The sequence below is a fragment of the Sorex fumeus genome, unplaced genomic scaffold, assembly GCF_029834395.1.
Source record: "Sorex fumeus unplaced genomic scaffold, SorFum_2.1 ptg000178l, whole genome shotgun sequence".
In the NCBI taxonomy this organism is placed as follows: domain Eukaryota; kingdom Metazoa; phylum Chordata; class Mammalia; order Eulipotyphla; family Soricidae; genus Sorex; species Sorex fumeus.
Genome location: NW_026606235.1, coordinates 863,350 through 881,504, shown reverse-complemented (window position 1 = coordinate 881,504; position 18,155 = coordinate 863,350). Strand labels below are relative to the sequence as shown.

At 52.2% G+C, this 18,155-nt stretch overlaps 1 protein-coding gene across 4 annotated transcripts in view; it reads left to right on the top strand.

The window, feature by feature from the left end:
• The first annotated feature begins 4,199 nt into the window (after window positions 1-4,199).
• The window catches only part of LOC130017141 (minor histocompatibility antigen H13), a 39,128-nt gene continuing 25,172 nt past the window's right edge, over window positions 4,200-18,155 (top strand). For 3 of the 4 annotated variants that reach the window (XR_008791338.1, XM_056107843.1, XM_056107844.1), the window contains exons 1-2: window positions 4,200-4,432; window positions 17,532-17,630. Coding sequence is in view for 2 of the 4 variants with exons in the window: in XM_056107843.1 (XP_055963818.1) it covers window positions 4,250-4,432; window positions 17,532-17,630 (282 nt within the window). In the remaining 2 variants the exon portion in view is untranslated. The remainder of the gene's footprint in view (window positions 4,433-17,531; window positions 17,631-18,155) is intronic. The other variant, XR_008791339.1, reaches the window with a different exon arrangement.

Sequence of the window (18,155 nt, the reverse complement as noted above, 5' to 3'; positions counted from 1 at the left end):
TGGAGTAATCCTCCTGGTGTTGATCTCAGCTATTCTTGGTTATTAATCTCATATTTTGTTGTTTTATATCCCCCAGATGAATGCAATCTTTCTATGTCTATCCCTCTCTTTCTGACTCATTTCGCTTAGCATGATACTTTCCATATTGTACCACTTGTATGTAAAGTTCATGACTTCATCTTTTCTAAGAGCTACATAGTACTCCATTGTGTAGATATACCAAAGTTTCTTTAACCAGTCATCTGTTCTTGGGCACTCAGGTTTCTTCCAGTTTCTGGCTACTGTAAAGAGTGCTGCAATGAACAAACAAGTGCAGATGTCACTTCGACTACACATTTTTGCCTCTCTGGGATATATTCCCAGGAGTGGTATTGCTGGGTCAAATGGGAGCTCAATTTCTAATTTTTTGAGGAACGTCCATACTGTTTTCCAAAAGGGCTGAACCAGTCGGCATTCCCACCAACAGTGAAGGAGTGTCCCTTTCTTGCCACATCCGCGCCAGCAACGGTTGCTTTTGTTCTTTTGAATGTGGGTCAGTCTCTGAGGTGTGAGATGGTATCTCATTGTGGTTTTGATCTGCATCTCCCTGATGATTAATGATGTAGAGCATTTTCTCATGTGCTTTTTTGCCATTTGGATTTCTTCTTTGAGAAAGTCTCTGTTCATTTCCTTGCCCCATTTTTTGATGGGGTTGGATGTTTTCTTCTTGTGGAGTTCAACCAGTATTTTGTATATCCTTGATATCAACCCCTTGTCAGATGTGTATTCGGCGAATATTCTTTCCCATTCTGTAGACTGTCTTTGTATTTTGGTCACTGTTTCTTTGGAGGTGCAGAAGCTTCTTAGTTTAAGATAGTCCCATCAACCTCCCTAACCTCAAACTTTACTACAAAGCGGTAATAATCAAAACAGCATGGTACTGGAACAAAGGCAGAGCAGTAGACCAGTGTAACAGGGTTGAATACACCGATATCTCCCCTCAATCATATGATCATCTAATCTTTGATAAAGGTGCAGGAAATGTGAAGTGGAGTAAGGAAAACCTCTTTAACAAATTGTGCTGGCATCACTGGATGGCTACATGCAAAAAAAAATGGGCTCAGAACTCTGCCTAACACCATGTACAAAGGTAAGATCAAAATGGATTAAAGACCTCAACATCAGACCAGAAACCATAAGGTACATTGAAGACAAAGTTGGCAAAACCCTCCATGACATTGAGGCTAATGGTATTTTCAAAGATGCCACGCCACTGGCCGAGCAAGTGACATCTGTGCTCTTATGCTCATTACAGCACTATTCACGATAGCTAGAATCTGAAATAAACTATTACAACTCAGCTGGGGATAATACAAAATCATGCAACTTCTCGCCACATAAATGAATCTGGAGACATCAAGCTGAGTGAAATTAGAGGGAGAGGGACAGATACAGAGTGATCTCTTTTGTTTGTGGAAAGAAGCATAGTAAGGGAATTAAAAAATTATCAATAACAATAGACTCTGAGAACTGATTTATAAAACTAAACTTAACCAAGGGTGGGGAGAGTTAGCGGGGAGACGTGGTGTGTATGGGGAGGGAACCCTGAGACAATGGTGGAAGGAAGCAGACACTCCAGTGTGGGGTGTGGTGTTGATAAAGTATGCATGAAACCCTGCCATTAATAGTAAAGGAAGTCACAGCGCTTCCACTGAAAATAAATAAATAATGAATTAATTAAATAAATAGCCTGGTTCATGAGGTGTCCTGACACTGCATCACCTCTTGTCATTTTCCTCCCTCCCAATGGGTGATGCTAAGTTTAGTTGGTAAGGCAGTGTCTGCCAGATCACCCCACTGTAAAGAAAGTTACACTTATAACTAATAATATCTGGGGTTAACCCCCCTTAACCCATGCATATCCTGCTCTGCTAATAGTTTTATCATCCATTGATGAATCTTGGCTGTCTTGTTTTGTTTTGTTTTTTGCTTTTTGGGTCACATGCGGGGTTTCACAGGGGTTACTCCTGGCTCATGCACTCAGGAATTATTCCTGGTGGTGCTTGGGGACCATACGGGATGCTGGGAATTGAACCTGGATTGGCCGCATGCAAGGCAAATGCCCTACCTGCTGTGCTATCACTCCAGACCCTGTTATTTTTTAGAGCTACTTATTGTGTGTGTGCATGTATGTGTGTGTGAGCACATATGAAATGAAAATTTAAAAATCTGAAATTCATTCACGATCTTGGGATTTGGTAATATGTGATGGGAAGGAGTAGATCTTCTGTTGAAAATAGTATTTGTTCATTTAACCAAACAGTGTGACGCGAACATGATAACCGCTACACTACGGAAACAGTCTCTATTCTTCCCTTCAGCTTCCATCTTCTCCAGAAAAATAACCTCAAGCAGGTCATTTCAACAGATTCAGAAGACCCCTGCCTTCAATCATTCCCATCCAGTCTTCAGAGAATACCAAGACATAGCAGTTCCATGTCAGAAATCCAACATTACGGAAGCTTTCACTAGAGTTTTTGAGCTTGGATAAACCCTTTAGGTTCTGGGTTATCTTTACCACCTCCCACTCTGGAGGGTAATGGGAGATGCCCAGAAGTGCCTGAAGACAAACTAGCTCAAGTGCTCAGTGTCTTGAGAAGAAGAGGAATCTCCAATTTCCAATTGTATGCTCTCAGATGAGGAAGCTCCAACCAGCAGCTCAGTTGGTGGGAAAATCCCGTGGCCTGAATTATTGATGGAGGAAATCATCAGACAGGTCGTTTTCATCCGTCCATTCAGGCCATGTTCATCTTACTGAACTCCAGAGCCTGAAACACTGCACCATCTTCCCAGGACTAAGGTACTCTGGCACGAACTCTGTAGCCAAAGCTGGGTAGCTGGAGTGTTGGAAAGAGCAGAGGCATGGAAATCCTACATACCTGAGCTCAAGTCTCTCCTCTTTCACTGGTGAGCCCGGTGAGTTTCCTAATCTGTAAATGTGAAACTCATTCACCCCTCCCTGTTATCATTCGATCAAAGAAAACACATCGGGGCTGGAGTGATAGCACAGCGAGTAGGGCATTTGCCACATCCTCCCTCCCACTGTACTAAAACGCAAGGCTGGGGGCTGGAGTGATAGCACAGCAGGTAGGGCGTTTGCCTTGCATGCGGCCAAGCCGTGTTCAATTCCCAGCATCCCATATGGTCCCCCGAGCACCACGGTGAGTATTCCTGAGTGCATGAACCAGAAGTAAACCTTGTGCATCGCTGGGTGTGACCCAAAAAAGAAAAAAAAAGTAAGACTTGTGAAGTCAAAGATGAATTTTTTGTCTATATCCACTAGAGTCTAGATGCTTAGGATGTAATGGGATACTCAAGGCTTTCATAGATAATATAGAAGTTTAGGGCCAAGTTTTGCATGCAGCTGATCCCAGCTCCATCCCATAGCCCTGGTGGCCCTCAGCATCACTAGTGTGGCCTGGTAACCAGAGGGACCACAAGAATCCAAGCAGACCCGCATCCTCAAGCCCTTGCATTGAACCTCTGGCCAAGTTGAAAATCTCTGAGCAGTACTTGGGAGATCCAAAAATAAAGATGATGGGGCTGGAGAGATAGCACAGCGGGTAGGGCGTTTGCCTTGCATGCGGCCAACCCGGGTTCGATTCCCAGCATCCCATATGGTCCCCTGAGCACCGTCAGGAGTAACTCCTGAGTGCAGAACCAGGTGTAACCCCTGTGCATCGCCGGGTGTGACCCAAAGAAGCAAAAAAAAACAAACCAGTAAAGATGATGATGATGATGATGATGATGATGAATACAGAATACTCAATTATTTAAGGAGTAAAGCAACGACCCAATAGTGAATGGCGGCATGCCTGAATAAACTCTTAGCCGTCGGGATGAGACTCTGTCGGGATGAGAACTCGGTCAGCCTCGGATTGAGAAGGCGACTGGAACAGAGGCCTGGAAGGGTTCTCGGATCTCCCGGGGATGCCTCCTCTGGCCGCGGTCCAGCGTTCCTTTGACGACCGCTAAGCAGTTGCTTAGCAACGCGGCGCCCGCTCCTCCGCCACCGCTAGAGGGCGCGCGGGCGGGGGGCCGGGAGCGCGCCTGCGCGCGGGGCCCCGGCCGGGCGGACGTCACTTCCTGTTGCTTTAGGGGAACGTGGCTTTTCCCCCCCGCAGTGTCCGTCTTCCCTTCCGCTTCGCCGCTGCCGCCCCCGCCGCCGCCGCCGCCGGAGCCGGAGCCGGAGCCCGAGCGCCGCCTCGCCATGGACCCGGCCCTCAGCGACCCGCACAACGGCAGCGCCGAGGCCAGCGGCGCCGCCAACGGCACGGCGCGGCCGCCGTCCACGCCCGAGGGCATCGCGCTGGCCTACGGCAGCCTCCTGCTCATGGCGCTGCTGCCCATCTTCTTCGGCGCCCTGCGCTCGGTGCGCTGCGCCCGCGGCAAGGTAGGGCCCGGGGGCACCAGCATCTCCCCGGCGCCGGGCCCCGCCGCCCTCCCGCCCTCCGCCCTCCTGCCCTGCAGCCCTGCAGCCCGCCGGCGCGTCCCGCCCAGCATCCCGCCCGCCCCGCCGCGCCCCGCGGTGCCCACTCGCCTGGCCCCGACCCTGCGGGGTCCAGTCCGGCCCGCTCCGCCCCGCCCCGCCCTCGGCGCCGGCCGCTCGTCCCATCTGGAGCAGGCGCCCCCAGCCCATCCCGAGCTCGGCGCCGCCCCCGCCCTGCCCCGGGGCGCGGTGGTCCCTGAGAACCGCCCCCCCCCACCCCGCCCCGGTTGACTCGGGCTGGTGCCATCCCCGGCCGAGGGTCTGCGCCGCCCTCCGACACCCCGGGATGCACACCGGGCGGCAGCGTCCAACTGACCGCGGCCCCGGTGGCCCTTTATGTATTCCTCCCCAAACCCACACCTGGCCCTCGCCCCAGACGCCGCTGCCCCGCAGCACCCAGTTTTATATGGGGGAGGGGATGGGGGGGTCATTTGGGGTTTTGTTCTGGTCTTGCATCTGCATCGCATTCAGGAACTGCTCCTCTGAACCAGGCACCGTCAGGACCTCTTTTTTTTTTTTCCCCCAGCCTGTATTTGACCCTTGGCTTTGTGGATTTCCCCTCCCTGCAGCCCCACCTAACCATTGCCCGAGCCCAGATCCTGACCCTCTCTCAGAGTCTCATACCCCCAGGCACTGTGTCGTCCCCCCCACTCCCCCAAACCAGTCCTGTCTGCTTGGGCTGCTGTCAGCTCCTTGGCCAGACTGGGCAGAAGCATCCTTGGTCTTCCTTAACTCCGCCCTGTCAGGCACTCTAGAGGATTCTAGCTCTTTGCCTCTTCTGACTTCCTTTCATTCGTCGGCCTTTTCCTCACTCCTCAGCTCCGTCTGAACTGTTGTGAGGCGGCTTCGCCTCTCTGGCCCCCTCTCCTCCGGCCGGCTGGCAAACCGCAGCTCCCTGAGCGGCTTCTGCCCATCCTGGCCTGAAGTCGAAATCTTAAGCGGAAGCCGCCTTCGCTCACAGGGCGGCTAACCAGACAGCTGCCGCTCTTGAAACTAGCTCAGACCTGGACTGAGTTGCCCAACTCGAGCAACGGCTGGGGCCTGCCCTCTTCCTTCCCCAAAATCAGAATGCTCGCCACCTGGGAGCTCTGTGAACAGATGCACAGGGGAGGTGGCCGGCAGGGCCTAGGTGACCTTCTTTCTGTGTTGCTACTTTCTTTTTTGGGGGGGTTGGGGGTCACACCCAGCGATGCACATTCGTTACTCCTGGCTCATGCACTCAGGAATTACTCCTGGCTGTGCTCGGGGGACCATATGGGATGCTGGGAATCGAACCTGGGTCATCCGCTTGCAAGGCAAACGCCCTACCTGCTGTGCTATCGCTCCAGCCCCTGTTTTGCCGCTTCTAAGCAGAGCTGTCAGTAGCCTCCACTTCCCTCCCCTGCCTTTCCGGAAGACCCTTGGTGGAGGAGAAATCCTGAATAGGTCAGGACTAAGGGCAGTGTGGTCAGAGGGGCCTCCTTCGGTGCCTTCTGCACCCCAATCCCTAGTCTCTTCCATTAACGTCTTCCAGGCCCCAGACTGTTCTGAGCCTCTGTTATTGCCCCAGGTGAGGGCATCAGAGCCCGTCACCAGGCATGGTCAAGTTAGGCTGAGGGCTGAATGACCAGCTCTGTGGTCGTGATGCAGATGGTGCTCCAGGAGGTTGGGAAGAGAAGGGAATGCACCCGGGAGAGGAGGGAAAGCTATGTGCTGGAGACAGACTTGATGGAGAAGGACAGTGCCAGCCAGATGTTGTAGGCAGAGAGCATGTGAGCTAATGCCAAGTGGAGCAGGCGACGGATCCAGCAGGGTTGGCACCGAGGCCTTGGACAGAAGAGAGACCTAGAGGGGCCCGAGTGATAGTACAGTGGGCAGGGTGCCTGCCTTGTTCCCAACCGACCCGAATTCTGTTCCTGGCACCCCATAGGGTACCATGATCCCTGAGCACAGAGCCCAGAGTAAACCTGGAGGGGACTGGAACAATGGCACAGCAGGTAGGGCTTTTGCCTTGCACAGGATCGACCCAGGTTCGATTCCCAGCATCCCATATGGTCCCCCAAGCACCTCCAGTAGTAATTCCTGAGGGCATGAGCCAGAAGTAACCCCTGTGCACTGCTGGGTGTGACCCAAAAAGAAAGGGAAAAAAAAGAGTAAAACTGTAACACTGCTAGGCTTGCCTTCCCCCTCCCCACGCCCCGCAAAAAAAAAGAGGTTTAGATCCTCAGCAGCCTGAAATTTCTCCCTGAGCATCGCCTACCACCCAGCTAGGGCAAAACTGCAGGGAATTGCAGGCGACCTGACCCGGACTAGCTTATATGCCACCAGTAACTAGAAGAACAGAGCAGTGGTTCCTGGGGTGCCCATACCACTGGGCTGGAATGATGGTAACGGTGGATAGGGCCCTTGCCTTGTACGCGGGTGACCTGGATTCTGTCCCTGGCACCCCATATGGTGTCCCCACGCCAGGAGTAGGCCCTGAGCTGTGTGGGGTGTGGCACCCAAATTAAAAACGAAAAAATAAATGTGGTCATACCACTCTGGTCCCCTGGAGGCAGCACTGGAATGACCCAGGGACGCAGTAGCAGCCATGGGTGCAGTGAAAGGTGTGTTGAGTGGCAGGATAGGGCCCACTCTCAGTTTGCTCTCTTAGAGAAGGTCCATTTTTGAGGGGACATGGGTATTTTTGGTTGTGTTTTTGTTTTTTAGTATAGCAAGTCAAGTAAGTTTGGAAGCCTCTAGCCTCAAGTTCACAAAGCCTTTGCCATCTGATTCTCAAAGTAACTGCCAGTTTTGTTACATCCCTCGTTCAAAGGAAGCCCCTGAGGGTCGGTGGGGTGGAAACACTCCTAGACCGCTCTGTGGCAAGTAGGGGCAGCACCCAGTGCCCCCGGTCCTAATCTAGGACTCCCTCTTTGGGTGCCTCTAAAGCCCCACCCAGGTGGCATGTTTGCATCTGGTGAGGAGAGAGAAGTTGGTGGAGGTCAGAGAGTTTTGATTGCCCACCCATATCCAGCCCCAGGGTCCCCTGAAATGTGCACACGGGTAGAATTCTTCCTGGTAGCGAGCCCTTCAGAGCCAGCAGGGCAGGGGAAAGCCCACGGGGAGAGAAGGTGGAACACCTGGAGTATGTGGGGATGAAGGGGCCCCGGGAGGGGCAGCCCTGAACCCTGTCCCGCCCGTCAGAGACCTTCCCAGGAGGGAGGCAGCTGGTCCCGGCCAAAGCAGCCCATCCCCTGGCCAGCTTGTCAGGGCTCCTGCCCGGTGCCAGGCCCTGAGCTGGGTTCCCTGGACACTGGGGCAGGGAAAGCCAAGCCCTGCCCTCACAGCTCTGGCGCCAAGGAGAAACAGATGTGTGGCCAGCTGCCTGAGCTGAGTGCCCGCCCCCTCCTGTGGGTGGCACGGGAAGCGATGGGCTGGCAGGTGTGTTGGGGAGATCGCGAGGGGTGCGATGGGAGCCCAGTCCTGGGGCTTGGGCGCGCTGGCAGGAAGGTTCCCTGGGAGTCTGGAGCTGTCCTGAGGTGAGACCCCTGAAGGCAGCCCGATGGCTTCTGTTCATCAAGGCCCACACTGGGGATGTGACTGGAGTGATGGCTGACAGGCAAGGCATGCGCACGGCCCGGGTTCAGGCCCTGGCCCCACAGGGCACTACCAGCTATGACCCCCACAACACACACACATACACACACACTCTCTCTCTTTCTTTCTCTCTCTCTCTCTCTCTCTTTTCCTTTCCCCCCCCCCCCTCAATGAAAATTGACTACTACCCTGAAAGTAGCCCAGTTGCCTATTTGGTGTTAAGTATGTGCCTACATATATTCATGTTTCGGTGGAATCACATAGCACATACCTCTAGACAGCAGTTTGCCTGTTTTTCCCCCTTCAATATATCTTGGTCATTTTCCTATGACAATTCATTGGCGATCTACCTCATTTCACACAGGGTTTGACAATTTTCTCTCCCACCTAACCACCTGATACTCCTCCCCAGGACCAGGTACTGCCGTCTGTTTTAGACTTTGGTCCAGAGTGGGTCTAAGGGTCAGAGACATAGTACGGTGGGGAAGGCACTTGCCTTGGACACAGTTGATGCTGGTTCAGTTCCCTGAGCACACAGGAAAGAAAGCAAACTGAATTTTAGGTCATTAGCATGTGCTTTCCCCGCTTCTAAGTGACTTTATTTTAGTGTGTCACGGCTTCTGTTCATTCACTTGTATTTACTGTGTCGACACTCTTGTACACGTCTTTCACTAAATGTGTTTGTAGGTCAAATATATCAGCACAAGGGCCGGTCAGATGGTACAGCTGGTAGGATGCTTGCCTACATGCCATTGGCCTGGGCGGATCCCTGGCACTCCACATGGTCCCCAAGATCTGCCAGAGGTTGCCCCAAAACAAAAAGTACAAAATGTCGGTATAGTTGGGATGGCAGTCATGGTCCTTGACCACTGCTCGGTGGCCCATCCCTGCCCTGCAGTTTTTGGGAGCAGTGACGCTAAAACAGAAACCTGGAGAGCCATAGTACCAGGGTGGATGCGTGCCTTGCATGCAGCCCGTCCGGGTTCAGTCCCCAGCATCCTTTAGGGTCTTCTGAGCCTCGTCAGCAGTAAGCCCTGAGCACTGCTGGGTGTGACCCCCAAAATAAATAAGTAAAATAAAACAGCCCGGAGACCACCAGCATCCATGTCACCTGGGAACTACAAAAAAAGTCAACACTCTATCCAAAAAATGCAGATCAACCCCAGCATTTTCATGAGCTGGGTGCTTCTGACGTCTTTACAAGTGTGAGAGATCCTGGTTTCATTTCTCCATCCGTGCTGTAGGTTGTGCCAGTCTTTGGCCATTAACCAGTTGTACTGAGTGTAATCTCATACATTGGTATTGACACGTGTCTGTGTGTTTTGTTTGGATCTCAGCAATGCTGGGGACCCCTTCAATACAGTACAACTGTACTCAGTAGACCCTGCCATGCCAGGGGTCAAACCAGGGTCCTGCATATGCCAGGCAGGTGTGCCAGCCTTGTCTGTGTATCAGGGGTGGGGTTTTTTGGTTTGGTTTTGTTTTTAATGTTGCTTGTGGTCCTATGAAGACTTTATGATTTTTTGGTGCCCACCCTGTAGTACTCCGGGTTTACTCCCGGCTCTGTCCTCAGAGATCACTACTCCCGGTGAGGTTCAGCTGGCCCTGTGTGGCGCCAGGTTAGCCACATGCAGTGGAAGGGTTCTACCCACACTACTCTGGCTCTAGCCCCTGTCTGTACTTGTCAAGCAGAATTCCTCAACATTGATTTTCTGGGTCAAGGTCTCTGCATATTTGGTTGAGATGGACGTCTCCAAATCGGCCACCACAGAGGCAGTTCTGGTGACCTTGCTTCCTGCTCAGTGGCCTTTTCATGTTCCCTTTCCAGACATTCATGAGAAGAAGTGTGACATAATCTGGTCTAGAAAGAGCACCTGGCTGGGTCCGTGATCACTAGGGATGGAGTTTAATTATGCACTTGCCCCGGAGTGTGGGCTGAAGGAGTGGGGGCAGGGGCAGGTCAGGAAATGCTCAGGAAGGAGAATTATGCAGTGGGGAGTGAGTGTCGGGGGTGGAGGTGGAGACCGTGGGCTGCCCGGCTGCAGCCACAGACCAGCAGAACGGACTCATGCTCCTAGGGCATGGCCTGATCCTCGCGCTGCATCAGTGGCTGGAGCTGGGCATCTCCGCCATCCCCGCCGCCCCGATAGCTGCACATCCAGATTGTCCCTGGAAGCTAAATTTATTTCTCCTATTTGTATCTGTCTCTGCCCCCGCCCCCCACTCTCTACACTCTCATTATGGTTGTGTTTCAGGAGCAACTGCATTTGCATAAGAGCGTCTGCTTTAAAATTCCGAATTGAATTGGAAGACAATTCTAACTTAGGTCTCAGTCACCATCCCACAGGGACTGGGGGGACCCCTGGCACATTCAGGGCCGATGACTGTCCACCAGCTGTTGGATGATGGAATGGGTCCACAGGCTGGTAACTAGTGGCAGTTTATTCAAGTCAGTCAGAATTCTGATAGAGAAACCGGAAGGGTTGGAGGGCAGCAGTTACACATTGGTGTGGTTGAACATCAGCCTAAACAATGAAGATGTAAAGCCCTTCCTTCAGGGGAGATTCTTCTAAGAGATCCACTCAACAACTAAATTCCACCTCGGGGCTTCAGTACTCAAGATTCCTTCTAGGTGATCCACCCCGGGCCGAATTCCATCTAGAGGCCTATTGCTTTCTCTTTTCCTTTACTGGTAAACCATTTAAGCACTCATAATACATTTGCTTAATATTTCTAGTCATTTTGTATAAGCAGTAAGAGGTAAAGGCTTTTATCTATACCCTAGATTAAGCTCAAATGGTCTCTCTAGACGCGTGGTAAAGGGTGGCTTTTCCTGGGGAATGACTCGCTACATTCCCCAGACCACAGTCCTCAGGCCAGGTCAGTCTTTTCTAACCCCAGCAGGGTCCTTACTCATTACTTGTTTTTGGGTCATGATAGTTTGTTGCATGACTGCTCTTACTACACTTCATGGCCCTTAGGCTGTCCCACGTCCAAGCCAGGGTAGTTTACGACCTGCCCTGGCTCCATCCAAGTCCCTAGGCGGGATGCTCCTTTTGAGGTGTGAGAACTAAGGTCAATCTAAGGGCAGCTGAGGCTTAAGTCAGTTTGACAGATGTACAGAGCCATCAGGATGTTTGACTTTACAAGTTACCGTGTCTGACTTGGAGTTGTTTGTGACTGACAGGGGAAGAAGAACATACAGGAGAGGGTAAAGATAAACACAGAGGATTGGGAGCGCCCGCAGGAGCACTAGAGTGAGTAGTTCAGTTAACCTAAGCTCTCTGCAGGAGAAAGGACACCCCAGTGTTAAGCCTGAAATGCTTGGAACTATAATCCAGCCAACTTGTCGTATTTTCCTAACTGCAGAAGTTTTGTTCATGTCTCGGGAAGACCACACTGACAGTGCCAGGGTCGACCACATGCAAGGCAGGTTCCCCACCCACTGTACTGTCTCTCTGGCACCTCAAGTTCTGTTGCCTGGGGGTGAAGCGATAGTACAACGGGTAGGGCATTTGCCTTGCATGCAGCCAACCCGGGTTCAATTCCCAGCATTGAACCAACATCCCATATGGTCCCCTGAGCACCACCAGGAGTAACTCCTGAGTGCAAAGCCAGGAATAACCCCTGTGCATTGCCAGGTGTGACCCCCCCAAAAAAAAGTTCTGTGCCTTTAGGAGTCTGTCCTTCTGAAAGGTCACAGGCTCCTGGGCATCTTGTCACAGCTGTCCTGCAGAGATCTTCATGTAGGTCAGGTGGAGGCCACCTGAGGCAGGGTGGCCAGGAGGTCAGACACTAGACCTACATTGTCTCAGTTGAGTCCTGGCTCACTAGCTTCGTGACCTGCTCAGGTTCCTTGACCTCTCTGAGCCTCCGTCTCCTTGTCTATAAAACAACTGTTACCCAAGTTCCGGCTTTGGGGACAAGTGGGGTCCGTGGCTGGAGAGAGCATGCCGGAAGCTGGAGCTTTGCGTGCAAGAGTCCTGGGTTCGGTTCTCAGTTCCCTGTGGTTCCCTGAGAACCACTGGGTGTGGCCCCCAAAATACAGATAAATATAAGTGCCTGTTCTTCATGGGTTTCGTGAGCATAAAATCCTATGAAGCACTTAAGAGGAGCCAGAGAGCTCTTGTGAGGCCGTCCAGGCTGCTGTTCCTGTCTGGCCACTTTCCCTGCTCATTTGGGGCTGCAGCCAAGGCACGTTCATAACTGTCACCTCTATAAAACTCTGAAGGTGGCCAGGGGGTGGCCCTGATGGCTCTTCCCCTGGCCGCCCAGGTTTTGGGGTGGGGGGGGTCCCGGGAAGCTCCCCAAGCCGGGGCGGCCCAGGCCATGGAACAGACAGCGGAGGAAACGAGGGCCAAGCCAGTTGATTGATCAAATACTGTTTATTCCATTCTCCCCACTTGCCTCTCTGAGCCTCCCATTCTAGTCTCTCACTGCTCCTCATTCCCGTCCCTTCTGTCTCTCCCGCTCATCTCTCTGTGCTCCATCTTGCAGCCTGGGCGCTCTCTCTCTCTCTCTCTCTCCCTCTCTCTCTCTCTCTGTCTCTCTCTCTCTCTTTCTCTCTCTCTCTCTCTCTCTCCACATGCCTGCTGCCTGCTCCTGTATTCTTCTACATTCTTCTCTCTCTGTCCCCCTTGCTAGCCTCTCCATGGTCCGTCATGCCGCCCTCCTCTCTCTCCAGCTTTCTTCGTTTCCAGCACCCCTATACTCTGGGCTGACACTGCACCCAGTCAGGTAGCAAAATCAACCTAAGAAAGCCCTTCCTGGGGCTGGAGCAAATAGCAGAGCGGGTAGGGCATTTGCCTTACATGCGGCTGAGCCAGGTTCGATTCCATATGGTCCCCCAAGCACCGCCAGGAGTGATTCCTGAGTGCAGAGCCAGGAGTAACCCCTGAGCATCGGCTGGGTGTGACCCAAAAAGCAAAAAAAAAAAGAAAAAAAGAAATCCCTTCCTGAGGGCCCATCAAGTTCAAAGGGAATACCACCTAAAAGGTATTCCAAAGCCCTTCCTGACTGCCCCAGGCAAAATACCTCCTAAGGTGTTTTTTTTCCTTTCCTCAGTCCAATAACTCTATCAACATCTCAATACTAGTTATTTTTGTATAGTCACAGAGATAACATTGAGGCTTGTAGGGTAGCTCTCCTGGGAACATCTTGCCACAGTCTCAGACTACAGCGCTCAGGACAGATTAATCATTCCTAACCCTAGCAGGGTCCGAATCAAATTATTAATTTTTGGATCATGACCACATTTGTCCATGACCAAGTTCTTAACTTATAGTTAAGCATTATGGCGCTTTGGCCAGGCCCATCTCGATGCCAGGGTAGCACATAGCTTACTGCTTGCCCTGGTTCCATCCAGTCCCTCTTCAGGACCCTGCTTTTGGGGGCCCTAGGAAGAAAGGGCAGCTGAGGCTTAGGTGAGAGAACAGATGCCCAGGAGGAAAATATCACTGAGAGTCACACAACAAAAGCATACTGTCTTCTTGTGTCCATACTAAAAGGACATTGCTCTGAATAAACTATGCAAAGGATGCAGGGAGAAGAAAAAAACAGTATTTACAAGTCAACAGAGCACAAAGAAAGAAGTTACAAATAAACACAGAGGAATGGGAACACTGTGATGGGAGCAACCCAATAAACCTAAACTACCTGAGGCTATGCAGGAAGGACAAAACAGTGTTATCCTACAGTCACCCACCACGCAGAGGTGGGGTGTCTGTGGAGGTGGGGTGTCTGTCCGGCCTTGGTCTGTCATCAGATAGTACTAAACCTCTTCTCACCCGGAAAGTGGGGGGGGGGGGAATTGAAAGGAGTGTGTGACCAAGAACTTCCTGCTGGTGAAGCCAGAGCCCCCTGGAGCCTTCCCCATGTGCTGTGCTCCCCATGTCCATCGGGTACCTGCTTTCCTTCCACCCAGAGCAAACAGCCTGGCTCCAGCAGCTCCAAGAATGGGACCCAGAGCCTCTGCCCAGGGCCACATGGTGCTGGCGGCCGTCTCCTGCTTTCTCCTGTGTCCCCTACACACTCTGACACTTCCGATCCGGAGTCTAGCAGGAGTAATGGCCAGTGCCCCACTCAGGACCCTGACAGCACAAGCGCCAGGGCTGAGGAGACGGCGTGTCCAGGTTCCCCTGCCAGGAGGAAGCAGGACCACGAGTCCGCCTGGGAACGCTCAGCACTGGCCTGCAGTTCTTATCCCATCCCTCCAGTGGGGTGTCCCATGTTCGGGGGGGGTCTTTGCCTGCCGGCCTGTGAGCACCAAGTCAAAAGCTGTCTCATCTCACTGGCTTTGTGCACTGCTGCAGAGGAAGCAGCCGGGGCTCGTGGTGGTACCCAGGGGTGAGGCATTGGCCTGTGCCGTGCTGTGCACACTCCCCAAAGGCAGCACGGGGGGCTGGGAAGCAAGGGGAGGCTGGTGGTCCCACTGCCCCTCGGTGCTGCCATGGAGGGACCAAGAGGGCAGCATGGTCTGTCTGTCAGGCCCATGTCGATATGTCAGAAGCAGTCACCAACCTCTTTGGTGCCTCCCAGGGTTTCACTGCTCGTCTGCAGCCCTGCTGTGATTCACACCCCAGCATCCTGTCCCTCCCCTGGGTTATTAAGCCCTTAGCCTTTTCCGAGGTCAGTGAAGCTAGAGATAGTCAAGGAAACTGAGACGCAGAGAACAAATGGTTTGTCTCAGTCCCCCAGCCATTACTAGAGCAGTGACAGTCTTAGCTATGCTTTGTATTTGTGTCGTGTTTGGTTTGGTTGTTTTTTTTTTTCCCCCACTTGTATAGTTTCTTTCTATCAGAAAACTCCCCAGAAGTGAAATTGCTGGCTCAAACCGTGTGTGCAGCTAAGACTGATCTGTCCTGCCCAGGTGTGCTCCCCTGTCCCCAGGGCGGGGCGTTCCTGCAGCCACAGCATCACCCGCTCCCTATGTCACCAAACCGGCACTGCTGCCGTCCTGCTAGAAAAAGCACCGAAGCTACACCCTTCCCTTTGCACTTCCCTTACTAGAGAGAGTCAACGGTTTCCCGGAGGTTTGGGGCCATTGCGGTTTCCATTTCCGTGACTCTTTTCCAGGTGTCTGCCATGTCCAGTTTCCAACTGGAGGCCTGCAGGTTACCCTCCCCAGCTGCCTTAACCCATTTGTCACAAACCAGTGGGGTTTGTTCCCCGCATCTCTGTCTTCCATCGACCTCGCCGGGGCTTGCTTTCCTATGCCCTCATCATCTTCTGCAGCTTCCACCCTGAGCCAGGATTGCTACACACACACACACGCCAACACACACACACACACACACACACACACACACACACACACACACGCCAAGGACCCTGTAGTAATATGTGTTGCCTCATTGGCAAGGTGACTCTGATCTGAATTACCACTGAGACGCTGGTGCTGAACAGATCTTTCCTCACACCAGGGATGTCAAGGTCTTATTCATAGCACAGACTTGTGACGGGGCACCTGGGCTCTGTGATGAGCCTGGGGCTCTTGGGGAGAAAACGCCCCATTAGCGTGAGCAGACATGGAATCTGGTAGCACCAGGACTTTGCTAGCTGTGCTGTAAAATGGAACCGGCCATGTAAAGTGGCATGGGAATCGCAGCTGGAGACTAGGCTCGTCCTGGTGAGCACGGCTGGGAAGCCTTTGTAGGAGGGCTGTGCCTCGCAGACGGATCCAGGAGAGCATCCGGATCCAGGAGAGCATCCTAAGATCATCCTGAAAGCTTTGGACTGTGCCTTACTTGCTTAGAGCAGAGTTACTCTGTTACAGGTGGTTTTGAGAAAGTCAGCCTTCTCTTATGAGTTCGTTCTTGTGTTAACAGATATTTCAACTCCCAATTTTTTTTCCCCTTTCTGCATCAGGGGTCACTTCTGAAACTGCACTCAGGAATTATTCCTGGCAGCGCTGGGGGAACCATATGGGATGCCAGGGATCGAACTGGAGTCAGCCACGTGCAGGGCAAATGCTGTACCCACTGTACTATCGCTCCAGCCCCCCAATTCTCCATTTTCATACACTGAAATTACTTCGATTTGTTTTTTGGATAGGGGTTTGGTTTGGTTTGGTTTTTGGTTTGTTTTTTTTTGGGGGGGTGAGTTTTGGGGCCACACCCAGCAGTGTGCAGGACTTACTCCTGTGATCTGGAATCACTGTCCCTAGCAGTGCTGGTTGCCGGGGTGCAAACCCGGGTTAGCCCTGTGCAAGATTAGTACCTAAACCCCCTGCACTATCTCTCTGGCCGTGTTTGTTGTGAGGGGCCCTGCACCAGGCGTTCCTCAGACTGACTCCTGGTGTGATGCTCTGGGATCATATGTAAAGTGCCAGGGCTTCTTGGCTTGGCCCAGTAACAAGATTATCTGAGTGGTGCTTGGGGGACATGCAGTACCACGGACAGACCAGGCCTTCCTTCCCTGTACAGAGCCTGCTCTTCACACTGTTTACACGTGCTTCTTACACTCTCCTTACAGCCCAGGACTCAGTTATTTATGTAAATATTTATCCTCCATCAGCTCTTTACCCTGATCACATTGTTGTCAACTAGAGCATCTACCATTAAAAAATTTGCGGGTTCTTTGCAGAGAGGGGTGGTGCTGAAGGTGTGGCCGCACCTGGCTGCATTCAGGGCTTCCTCCTGGCTGTGTGCTCGGGGATGAACTCAGGTAGTCCACATGCAAGGCATGTGCTTACCCACTGTACTATCTCTCCAGCCCTACTAGTTGATTTCTTTTTTTTTTTAAGGTGCCAAGTAGAACCAGTTGCTGAACTATACAGCTTCAGCCCCTGTGCTTATAACTTAACAGATTCTAGTAACTTTTTTTTTCTTTTTTTTTTTCAGTCAAGTTTTGCAAAGAGTTGCTTGTGCTTATAGTTGGTGTCTTCTCCTGTCTGGTTTCAACCCTCATCCTCTCCGTTGCTTTTGGTTTGTTTACTCCTAAGTACTCATCCCTCAGGATGAAGGGCTCCCAGCCTCTGCCTTTGCTAATCCTTAAGAAGACTTGGTTCCGGTGCTGGAGCCATAGCACAGCGGGTAGGGCATTTGCCTTGCACACAGCCGCTCCGGGTTCGAGTCCCAGCATCCCATATGGTCCCCCAAGCACCGCCAGGAGTAATTCCTGAGGGCAGAGCCAGGAGCAACCTCTGTGTATCACTGGGTGTGACCCTCCCAAAAAAAGAAGCCTGGTTCTGGTTCTCCTTTGGTCTGCCACTATTGTCCAGACCCTGCCAGTGCCCGTCCCCTCCGTGGACACTTAGAATGTCTTGCCGCAGGGTCGCTGGGGCCCCCCTGGGCCACCAAATTCAAGAGCCTTGAGGTTGGGAAATGTGGGAAGCAGCAGGGCCCATGACTGAATCAGGAGCAGCCTACTTCTGGGCTTCTGGGGCTTCGGGTCCGTGCCAATACACGGCTCCCACAGCGACTCAGGGGTCACTCTCTTCCCCCAGAACGCTTCGGACATGCCAGAGACCATCACCAGCCGGGACGCCGCCCGCTTTCCCATCATCGCCAGCTGCACACTCTTGGGGCTCTACCTCTTCTTCAAAGTAAGTCCTTGGCCAGCTCTGTGCCCTTTGGTTTAAAAATAGCTTCATTTTATTTATCCCCATCACAGGGGTAATGCATGTTCATTTATTTAAAGGGAAGAAAAAGAAAATTTTTAAGAGCAGGAGAAGATAGTCTCCCCACAGCCCCACCACCCTCCGCCCAGACTAGCGCTGTTGGTGCTTGATAGTTCTTCCCAAGTTTATTTTTTAACTCCAGGTAGCTTTTTTTGCTTTTTTTTTTTTTTTTTTTTTGTGGCTCCAGTTTGATTTCTTTGTACCGTGTGTATGGGGATGGGGTGTATAGCTTGTGTCTTCGACATGCCTCTACCATACTAATTGCCTTTTTTGTTTGTTTTTTAATTTATCGAGGTTTATTTTCCTAGTAAAAGTTACACCGGCTCAGTGTTGAAAACCTGGAAAACACAGAAAAGTAAAAAGGGGAAAGCAGCAGTCCTCCAAAACCCCACTGCCAGAGACAGCCACGGGCTTCCGGCCGAGGTGTGTCCTCCTGCCCTTCCCCGGGCG